This window comes from Lampetra fluviatilis, chromosome 46 (assembly GCF_964198595.1).
Source record: "Lampetra fluviatilis chromosome 46, kcLamFluv1.1, whole genome shotgun sequence".
Classification (NCBI taxonomy): Eukaryota; Metazoa; Chordata; class Hyperoartia; order Petromyzontiformes; family Petromyzontidae; genus Lampetra; species Lampetra fluviatilis.
The window spans coordinates 4,667,097-4,678,227 of NC_136320.1; the positions used below are offsets into that span (position 1 = coordinate 4,667,097).

The window sequence follows — 11,131 nt, forward strand, 5'->3', positions numbered from 1 at the left end:
GTTTTGCATGTTTTTTTTTTACCACAAAACGTGTGTGGTTTACTGAAGGCTCCACGCCTTTTGCACAATGTACCCATGTGGTGTTTTGAACGTCTTATCGACAGACGCACGACGATGTTTATAAATTAATAAAGTTTATATCAGTCGCGCGTCGTGAACGCGCTTGACACGACATCGCGCTTGTAAACACGGCGGCCATATTGGTAAGGGAATCTTCCCGTTGAGATTAATGCACGAGCGGTGGAACGCCGCAGCACGCGCCGATGACGACGACGCCGCCATTGCGGAGAGTAAAAGTAGTTCCTCACTACCAAGTGTAAAGGTAGTCCCCATCTTTAGAGACTTGAAGTTTTCATGACTGCAAGGATCCATACTCTTGGTTCTTTCTTTACCGAAAGAACCAAGAATGTAGTCTTAGGTTTTTTCGGTAAAGTCACGTAGGTAAAAAAGAAATAATAAAAATCATATAAATAATAATAAAATAAATATTTCTATTCTTAATAATAATATAAATAGAATAATAGTATTTCGATTATTTATTATTTTTCTACGTGACTTTACCGAAAAAAAACCTAAGACTATGAATTCTTGCAGTCACGAAAGCTTCAAATCTAGAAAGAATATAGTCCCCATCTACCAAGAGTAAAAGTAGTTCCCCCTACCAAGATGGCGGACTTGAGCTCAGTGGCCCCACTGCAGCAGCTGCCACATGTGGTGGTGGAGGTGGTGTTGGTGGCGAAGAGGCAGAGACTTGGGGACACATCAAGAGACGTGACACTTCTTGCCCGCTCTTAATTCATTCAAACATGCGCTTCCAGGCTTTCTCGCGCGTTCAGGTTCGTTTCCCCGTGCGTTTGTTGTTGTTTCTTATAATGTGTATGCGATAAATTAACGCTGAGTTTGTCTTGATGTGGGTGAAGGTTAAAGTGTTTAAAACGCCGGGTGAACGGGCGCTTCACTCCGCGGCTCTCATGGAGCCAAACTAAGACCACGACACTGGGATGGGGACTTTGCTGAGATGAGGACTTTGCTGGGATGCTGATTGTTATGCAACTGCCCAGGGTTCATGGGTGGAAAAAAACCCGATTTTTCCAGCGGCAGGCATCGGGTTTTTTTCTTTAATACAATTAAACCCGATTTCGGGGAGTTAAAACCTGGTTTGATGAATACGAAACTCTGATCCAAGGCTCAGGCTGCTTCCTCGTCGGTGATGCTATCGTACTCGGGGCCCGTCGGTCACGGGGTAGTCGTAGATGCGGCGGGCAGGTTGGTCTTGATGAACACGAGTTTCTTCTCCACAATCGTGGGCACTGCCAGTGAGTTCCTTCGCTTGGAATGGATGAAGCCCATCGTTGAGAAGTTCCGCTCGGATGCCGCAATTAGAACCAATTAAACCGGATTTCTCCCAATCTCAGATGATCGGGTTTAATATCAAAAGACAATTAAACCCGATTGTAAGAAACCCGCCTGTGCCACCCTTCCCAGGGTTGGTGACAGTCACAGCCGGGGGGCTCTGGTCTGTGAGATGTTTATATTCTCACCGCCCACGGTCACTACCTCCACCACACCAGATTTTTTAAACTGTCGGAATAAACTCTCAAACAAATCATCAAACGCGTGTGTGCTGGGCATCCACCAACATTTCATCCAGGTTCTGCCGGCTTTGTAACAGCATCCGACTGAGTAACAGCAGCGGAATCTGGCAGAAGGAAGGAAGAAATGTCAAGATGAGTCTGCGTTGGCTGCGATGAAGTCTTGGTTTTCAAATGCGTTGTTGTTGTTTTTCCGCACAGAGTCTGGTGCGTGCTGTGGGAGGACTGCTCCCCTTACATCGCGACCTGCGATTATCGGCACGGCACTGCAGTCCACTCGTGCCCATCGTCATCGAGCAGACCGTGAGACCACAGCGCTTGCGGGGCACATTCACCCATTTGTGAGCAATCGGTCGGTGAACAGATGGCCAAGTATAGTAATAGGTTTTTAGCCTTTCAACTGGTACAAAAACTGACACCTTTGTACAAGTGGTCATGTTTGCAATACCCACAACACAAGCAGTCAAAATGCAAACAAAAAGAAACAACTCTGATAAGGATATGCAACCAGCACGAAGTATGGTCCTCATCCAAAAGTGAATCGATAAAAAGAGGTGTACGAGCATGTTTTAGCTGTGACAGTGTAATTGAATGCCTGGCTGGGCGACGCTCTGGTCGGAGAGATTGACTCGCAAACCGGAAGTGGATGGCACTGTCATCTGCTGTACTAAGCATGTTGTGATGTGTTTGTCGCCTCGAAGGGACGTGGGGAGAGGGCCTACGACATCTACTCACGCTTGCTGAGGGAGAGAATCATCTGCGTGATGGGGCCGGTGAGCAATCGCCTTCACTCGGGACAAACAAAGAGCATTTTACTAACAGGACGTCAAGCATCACCTTTTTAGCGATTTGAGTTCACGTGTTTTGTTAAGAGAATTTGACTCGGAATCAGAATCTTTATTTAAACTCGCGGAATCCGATGAGCTATCAAGCTCTTGTTTAAAGATGTCCAGTATTTTCATGGTGGCGAGATGTTAACGCCCTCCCCTGGAATGAAGGAGGTCGTGGTTTCAATCCCAACCCTGACGCCTGCTTTATATTTGGAGTTGGCGTGTCTCTCTCCCCATGGTTGCGTGGATTTTGCTCCTGGTCCTCCGGGTTTTTCCCTCCACATTTAGAATCAGCACGCGTTTAGAGTATTTGGCTGGTATGAATTTCCACGTGATAAGTCACTTTGTTGAGCTATTATTTGTGGTCAGGTCGCATCTGAAAAATGAGCTATACAGCTTAGTGGTCCTTTCCTGGTAAAATAAAAAAATGTTTTAGTTTGGTTTTAATAGTTACGAGTTCAAATCTCGGCTGGGCATATCAACTGGCCCATTATCCCTCTGCGGTTGATAAAATAATGATCGCTTTGTAGACAGTACTGGTTGTCTGATTGAGGAATGCACTCCCGTCGTTGGAATGAGTTGTTCAACCATCGTCTTGAGACCACCGAGATAAATAATCACCGCCACATCGCTCATTAGGACAGAGACAAATTGACTTTCATTGAAAAATAATCATTTGTTATTATCGCGCAAGGCTAACTTGAAGCTATGTTTCACAGGCGACTATAGTCTGCCAGCAGGGGCCAATGTTGTGTCGTGGTTTTTACACAATTAAGTAATTTGCTCGTAATTATAATTTGGATCGTGACGCCTGCACGCACAACCTAATCTCGCTTTTAAAATGACGTCACGAGATCGTTAACGTCCGCTGAGAAACAGATGGCGTGTTTTGGATAATACACGTGCACTTAGTCAATTGGCAGGGTGCGCACGCGGGTACTCCTATAGCACCTTTACACCTTCAGTATTAACCAGGGCAGCCGCTAGGTTCGAACCGCGAACTTCGGCAATCGAGCGGCTCGGCCGTGTCACCGCGCCCGCCCTTGCGCTGGCCTTCGGCGAGAGACCTCATCGATGTACGCTGCCGGCCTGGCGGCACGGCTTTCTCGGCGCGGTACGCTGACGGCGCGGTGGTGGTGGGGGTTGACTGCGCGGCCCCAGATTGACGACACGGTGGCGAGCCTCGTGGTGGCCCAGCTCCTCTTCCTGCAGTCGGAGAGCAACAAGAAGCCCATCCACATGTACATCAACAGCCCAGGTGTGTGCGGGACAAACGCACGGGCGCGTGGATGGTGACCGCGATCGCTCTTTCATTTCATTGTTTTTATTTGCAACAAACAAGAGCTCAGTACAAGGTACAGACCGCAACAAGGCGGGGGAGTGGGGGGGGGGGTATAAAAACTCCGCGGACTCATGCCCGGCCTCGGTACTCACTACTCCTGGGCGCGTAGACGGGGAGGAGATGGTGCTCGCTGCCCCACACACGTGGGGACTACGAGCAAGAGCAGCGGCGGTTTTAGTACCGAGAGGCGACCATGAGGGATAAAGGCAGAACGGCAGGGGGAGCCGGCACGCGCCAAGCGGACCTTCTCAGAAGTCCGGCCGGGCGGGTGACCGTGAACCCTTCAAGCCGCGCTGCGGATCCGTTTCCTGTCTGGGGACCCAAATTGGGACGTTCAAATCACTTTTTCGGGACCGCACATTGCAGCAGCACACCTTACCGTTGTTCAGCAGCGACGCAAGAAATACAATACGACCGGGCATAAGGAGGCCATTGCGGTGACAGAATTGGCCGAGTGCACGCAAACAAATTGAAACGGCGTTGCCAGGTCAGAAGTTTTCGGCCTCTGGTACGCGATGAGTGATGCTCAGATGCTTGGAGTGATGAATAAATATTGTTTGAGGGCCGTGTCAAAAGTGGTAGGTGATGTTTGGCTGTGGACCGTATGAAAGGAAAATGACAGACCCTTGGGAAAGAAAGTCTGAGGCCGAATACAGCCCACAGGTCGCATAGGGTCCACACCACTTAAATGAATATTCTAAATAACCCTTGTAGAGATATACTTTGGCTATGTGTCCTGGGCTGCCCTACACAACGTAAAAATACTGGAGGCTCTTGTTGGACAGCCCAGGACAAACAATGTCTTGCACGTACTTCGGTGCCATTTAACCTTGTTATCAAGGTTACTGCAGCACTCTCAGTCTTCTCCTGTCAATTGAATAATATGATGGGTGATGGGTTCGGTGAGCGACTGCTGACACACACCAGTTGGCTCAAAGAACTGCAACTAAATATCTCAAATTACTTTTGAGATTAACACATTCCTGCGGAGGGAGCTGGTAGGAACGTTAGGTTGCTCGGTCAATGGCCAGGGTCAACGGCGGTGTGGTGTATTCCGCAAATATGGCCGACCGTGAGGGTGGGCACAAGCCGACGTGAGTAGGTTAAACGTTGAGTTTTATAAGGGCACCACGGGGTGACCAGCGCCTCCCCACCCAGCCCCACCCTCCCCACCCTCCCCTCCGCACCCAGCCCCTCCCCACCCAGCCCCTCCCTCTCCACCCAGCCCCTCCCCACCCAGCCCCTCCCCAACTCCACACCCAGCCCCACCCCTCCCTTTTTTGGATGCACGACAGACGGACGGACACAATAATCCCCTGTGGGCTGGTGGAACCAGGAGGTTCCTACCAGTATTATTTACGTTCAGCCATGCGCCGGTCCAGCTCTGAAACTCCCACGAGGCCGTCGTGAGTGTGACGTAACACACGCAACCATTCGCCCTCCTCGCAAATTTCACGAATTGTCAGGAATTTTGGGGCCACGGTAAAAATGAAATGGATGTTTTTTTTTTCTATTGTAGTGAATTTATCCCGTCTTAAGTGGCTGCGTATGTTTATTCTGACAATTTAATGCGTGTATTTTCATGTCAAAATCCATTTTAAGCGATGAATCAATGCGTTGTGACGCGCGTACTTAATATGGCTGGCTGGCTGGCACCGGTGAAATGCTCCGGCAGTGATTCTGCCTCGGTAACACGAGAGGGCGCCATCGTCGTGCTATTGCAACGTGAAACTTTTACTAAAAACTAAACTAGTTCTCATTTTACCAGGTAAGGCCCCACTGAGCAATGTAGCCCTTTTTCAGAAACGACCTGGCCACAAATGATAGCTCAACGAAGTGGCTTATTGTGTGTAAATGTATAGCAGCCGTATACTCTAAACGCGTGTTGATTGTAAATGTGGAGTGGAAAATCCGGAGGACCCGGAGAAAAATTCACCCGACCACAGGGGGGGACGTGCAAACGCCAACTATACAGCAGCAGGTGTCATGGTTGGGATTGAACCCACGACCTCCTGCATACCAGGCGAGGGAGATAACATTTCGTAGCCACCACGGCGACCATGTTATTGTGACTGGATTATTTTTTTATCCATTGACATTGCTTTGTAATCATACCAGACAGCCCGTCACAAACGACGGAGTATATCTGCAATAGCTCTTTTGTGTTTTGGGTTGCCTTTCACATACACGCATTGACTTGCTAGCAAGGTGAGAGAGCCCATTGAGACGAGTCACTTTTGCAAAGAGGCTTAAGGTTGGCGGACACAGCAGTCTGTCGCGGCTGCACGCAGCGTTTTGCTTTGCATTTTCATTTCCTGGCTCAATGCAACTCGGATCAATGGTGTACATTTGATCACATGACATATGTCAGTGCGATGGTGAGCGTGTGTGTGTGTGTGTATCAGTGCTACAGGCCGGCACACACCCGTTTTGCGCCGTTATACATTCATTAAACGTTTATCGACAATTTAACGGGCAGTGTTTTGCAGATACGCGTTTGAGAAATGCTTTCAAGAAGGCGCTTACAAGTAATGGTTAAAGATTCCTCTGTAGTCCTTCAGACTGTTAGCACTTATAGAGACCGGCACGGCATACGATGACGGTATGGTGTGGCCAGAACCATGCCCGCCTACCTTCGTATGCTCAGAATTGGCATTTACACATCGCACCTGGTACTAATTTAAGGATGAGTTGACCTAAGTGAGGCCCTCTCCACCGGTTCACATAATCGCCGGCGATGTTAGCCACGGCCGAGAATTGAACCGAGGTCGCCCCGGGTTCGTAGCGGAGCGCACCAACCACTGCACCACCGCTCCCTCGGGCAGTCGACGCACGCGCGTCACGAGACTCGCAGACAACATGGGCGTCGTGTGCTGTGCCGCGCAGGGGGAATGGTGACGGCCGGCCTGGCAATCTACGACACCATGCAATACATCCTGAACCCCATCAGCACGTGGTGCGTGGGCCAGGCGGCCAGCATGGGCTCCCTGCTGCTGGCGGCCGGAACGCACGGCATGCGCCACTCGCTGCCCAACTCACGCCTCATGATCCACCAGCCGTCCGGGGGCGCGTATGTACGTCGTCGCAGTGCGCACAGCACACAGGACAGGGCACTACACGCTACGTGACTCGTGACACGTGCAGCCCCAACACACGCTACATGTGTAATGCCTTGACTCGTGACACGTGCAGCCCCAACACACGCTACGCGTGTAATGCCTTGACTCGTGACACGTCCAGCCTCAATGCGTGCTACGCGTGACATTTCACGACTCGTGACGCGTCGTGCCACAAGACACACGTAACACGCCCGCCGAGGCGAGACGTACGAGTTTTGGTTAATACAACCGCAGCATTAGCCAGGGTGGCCGCTGGGCTTGAGCCACAAACCTCTGCTACGAGCAGTATATGCGCTTTTGCTCGGCCACGCGAACTGCTCTGCTCTGCTCGTTGATGGAGGCGGGTGCCGCGTTTGTTCTCACCAGGGCCAAGCCACCGACATCGCGATCCAGGCGGAAGAAATCCAGAAACTCAAGCGGCAGATCAACGGCATTTACGCCAAGCACACGCGGCAGCCAATCGGCGTGCTCGGTGAGAGAGGCCGATCGCACCGCCTCACGTCATCGGATTGACCTCAGAGGTCACCGAGAGACCGCCGCACCTCGCCGTTGCTTCCCTCGGCCAGATTTCCAAAACTGTTTTCGATCGGCTTTTTAACCTCCTAAGACTGCTGCGAGCTTCTCATCGTCGCCGTTTGGCGGGACATCTCCCTCTCGGTGCACGGTCAACACTTCCTTCAGACACCTCTTAACAAGGTCGTCGCCTCCATTACGCCTTCCCCCTTGGTTGCACAGTTGACACCTGCCCTTCAAAGTTGATTCAGAAGGGGGCGATGGTTGCTTTGTATATTCCAATTTCATTATTTGCAGTTTAATTCGTTTCATATTTGGGACAATGACACCACAGCAGAACGGTATCCTACAGTTGCGGGTGACGTCGCAGGAGCTTGAATGTCCACTGTGCGAGTGAAGCTCACGGGGCGTAGCAAATTTCCTGTTCATGCAGCCGCAGTGTTAAATCGGGGCAGTCGCTGAATTCGAACCGTGAACCTCTGCAGCGATTGGCGAATGCGCCAAAGCCGAGCAATCTCATCGCCCCCTTTGCTTTTGTTTGGTGTTGTTTCTGACCGAATGGCGTCGCGTGGTCGCAGAGCAAGTGATGGAGCGCGACCGGTACATGAGCCCCATCGAGGCGCAGGAGTTTGGTCTGATCGACAAGGTGCTGGTGCACCCTCCCCCCGACGGCGAGGACGAACCCCAGCTCATCAGCAAGGAGGGCGCGGACGACAAACCCGAGCCCTGAGCCACGGCGCCGGTGCGGTGTGGCACGACGCCGCTTGACGGGCGGTGTCGTGCGACGCTGCGTTACACTGCATCATCACTGCTGCAGTGGGTCGCAATGCCGCGCTGCAGTATCACAACGTCTCCCTGCAGTGTCACAACGCCTTCCTGCAGTGTCACAACTCCACGCTGTAGTATCACAACGCCTCCCTGCAGTGTCACAACTCCACGCTGTAGTATCACAACGCCTCCCTGCAGTGTCACACAACTCTACGCTGCAGTGTCACGACTCCTCACTATTCAGTTCATTAATATTCAACCCAACTTAGCATACAATACTTTTCTTAAAAAATGTAAGCACTAAGTCACACAGCATACAAGACTGCGATTTAAAGCTGAAGTTATTGGTTGCAATAATTGTGCAATGTTGTTGCTTCCCAACCCGCACTGACCAGCATGGTGAAGTATGTTCACACAACCTCTGTGACCGACACGTGTCAGGAGCCCTACATCCAGCAGTGGATTGAAATGGGGCCGTGAATTCTGAGTTGTGGTAACCCGCAGCATTGTTTGAGAGTGCTGCCACATGGTGACCACACCACTGGGACATGCACTGCAATCCAGAGGTCACCGGTTCGATTCCATCTTCCGGCGTGGCAGTTGAAACAATTAAGAAAGTTTTGTTTAAATCTCTCCCCCCACTCTACCCCTGTCCAACCAGCTAATATAATAAACAGTTACGCCTCGGTTAAGTCAATCAGCCGGTCGCCTGCGTTGGGATAACTCCACTTATTTTTCTAGGTAAGGCCCGACTGAGCGATATACAGCTCTTCTTCAAAGCGACCTGGCTGTCACACACTATAGCTCAACGAAGTGGCTTATCACGTGGAAGTTTATTGCAGCCAAATACTCTTCAACGTGTGGCGGTTCCGAATGTGGAGGGAAAAACCGACGGACCCGGAGAAAAATCCACGCGACCACGGGGAGAGAGACACGCTAACTCCAAATATACAGCAGCAGGCGTCATGGTCGGGATCGAGCCCAGGACCTCCTGTGTGCCAGGCGAGGGAGTTAACATCTCGTAGCCACCGCGCTACCCTGAATGTCGCGTGTGGGGACTCCCACTTCTCGCCTCGTTGGGTCAACGTGGAAGGCTCTTCCGGCAGCAGCGGCGTGAGCAAAGCAATTGCAGCGCTGTGCCACTACCTTGTTTTACAAGAACGTCCACGTGTTGCGTTGTTTCACCGTTGCATGAATAAAGGTCGCGGTTTGCGTCCGTAACGTGCAGCTTTTGTTCAAAATCATTGTTTATATTTTTCATGTCGAATATGTAATCACTGGCCCAATGGTTGGATGGGGTCACGTGAGATTAACCAGGTCGGCATGGCAAAGAATTGGCATTAAATAAAAGGTTAATTGCAAATATTAATGATTCGTAATAAAATTGGATTGATCTAGCTTTACAAAGTTATTAAACTTTTCTTGATGTGTATGGTTTTAAAGAAAAATCTACAATGCCCTTGTATGTTTGGTTTTCGACGAACAGGCCACAATTCTCTGCCGAGATCTCTTGCCTGGTTTCGAGTGGCCTGTTGGGTCTAGAGGACATCCACTGTAATGTGCAACTCTCGTGATAAAAACGAGTGACAGATTTGCAGAGTTTTACGTGGAACGCCGCCCCTTGCAGAACGTGCAGACTTCGTTGCGCCATTTCACTTCAGCTTTGCGCGACACTGCTTGCACAACGGTACATCACAACGTCACACTGATAAGAAGCACCTGGCATTGCATCGCGAAAGGCGGGGTGCTGGAACGTGATTGTGGCTTGCGACTTCATGTCACATGGCCCACAGCCACATGAGACCCGCTACTTCTAAACGACATGGAAATTATGTTTTTTGGTAATTGCAGGGATCTTAGCCACACTTATAGGGCAATGTTTTATTCTTGGCGAGTGTACGCGTTCGATCGTTGATTATTTTTAAAGTCATTGAATAAAGCCAAGGTGTGCGTGTATGCACCTCTGATTAGCACGGATGGTTACGTACGGTGCGAAAGAAGGTCCACATTTAGTATAGTGCGAGCGTGGTTCTCAAAAGGTATTTAATACGAATATTCTGTAATTCTATTCGGTCCTCGGTAGGGAAAATGTTCCCCACCCTTGATTTAAGGTTTTTGTCGGAAGGTTGCAAGCTCACATCTTGGTTGGAGGTTGACTTGGCCCATCTTTGCTCCACAGCCAACAATATAACAACACAATCTTTGTGATATGTATATAAAATGGGAAGTGTGTGTCTGTGTGTACAGGAGCTCAATGGTTTACTGTGGTGCAGGCCAGAATGTGGGCTTGAACCGATTGCGCTATTTTGATAATGGAAAGCCTGTTGAGATTGAGTTGTAATAAATAACTGCGTGGGAGCAAGCAGTGTGGAACTCGCGTCTTCGGTGGTAATAAAAACTTCAAATCTAGATTAAACTTCAAATATAGATTGGTGGTAATATAGTGTATGGTTTTGAAAGAGGAATCAATTGTCACGCACCACGATATTGTAAAATGGTAAAGCGGATAAGCAGCGTGGCTCTGTTGTCATCAAACTTGGCTCACAAAAACTCTGCAAGTTTATAACTCGATCATTGGGATCGGCAAAGTGTAGGAGTTTTCGCACACGCAATTATTAGGTGGGTATTGTGCAGATACATAAACATGCTAATCGGTCGATATGTATACAAATCATGAAATGTGAAAAATGTAGCAAATGGAACTCAGAACTTTTGGTAAGCCCGCTGACGATCACTTCTTCAAGCAATAAAACATGACAATCCAGGACAATGCATTTGCAATTTATACTGCACGATACAGCAATGTACGTACAGCAAAACAAATCAACACTGCATAATCCAGTGAGATTTAAAACGCGTTTAAGTCGTTTCTCTCCAAATTTAACATGCAGGCTTTTGCGGGACATAGTCCGGTTATGATACACCTTTTGGTCAGATCGTAAACCCTCCAATTCATAAAAAGTTGGT

General features: G+C 49.6%; 1 protein-coding gene across 1 annotated transcript; it reads left to right on the forward strand.

The window, feature by feature from the left end:
- The first annotated feature begins 692 nt into the window (after positions 1-692).
- Positions 693-10,869, forward strand: CLPP (caseinolytic mitochondrial matrix peptidase proteolytic subunit). Its single transcript, XM_078877005.1, has 7 exons — positions 693-836; positions 1,794-1,895; positions 2,294-2,365; positions 3,584-3,680; positions 6,651-6,838; positions 7,250-7,355; positions 7,975-10,869. The coding sequence occupies exons 1-7, from the start codon at positions 807-809 to the stop codon at positions 8,124-8,126; spliced, it is 747 nt and encodes a 248-aa protein (XP_078733131.1). The 5' UTR covers positions 693-806; the 3' UTR covers positions 8,127-10,869.
- The last annotated feature ends 262 nt before the right edge of the window (positions 10,870-11,131 follow it).

What these genes read in the sequence shown, in the direction of transcription:
- CLPP (XM_078877005.1), top strand. Translation starts at nt 807, where the DNA reads ATGCGCTTCCAGGCTTTCTCGCGCGTTCAG. An exon ending in CCATCGTCATCGAGCAGACC is followed by an intron (nt 1,896 to 2,293) that starts GTGAGACCACAG and finishes GTCGCCTCGAAG; the next exon opens with GGACGTGGGGAGAGGGCCTA. An exon ending in TCATCTGCGTGATGGGGCCG is followed by an intron (nt 2,366 to 3,583) that starts GTGAGCAATCGC and finishes GCGCGGCCCCAG; the next exon opens with ATTGACGACACGGTGGCGAG.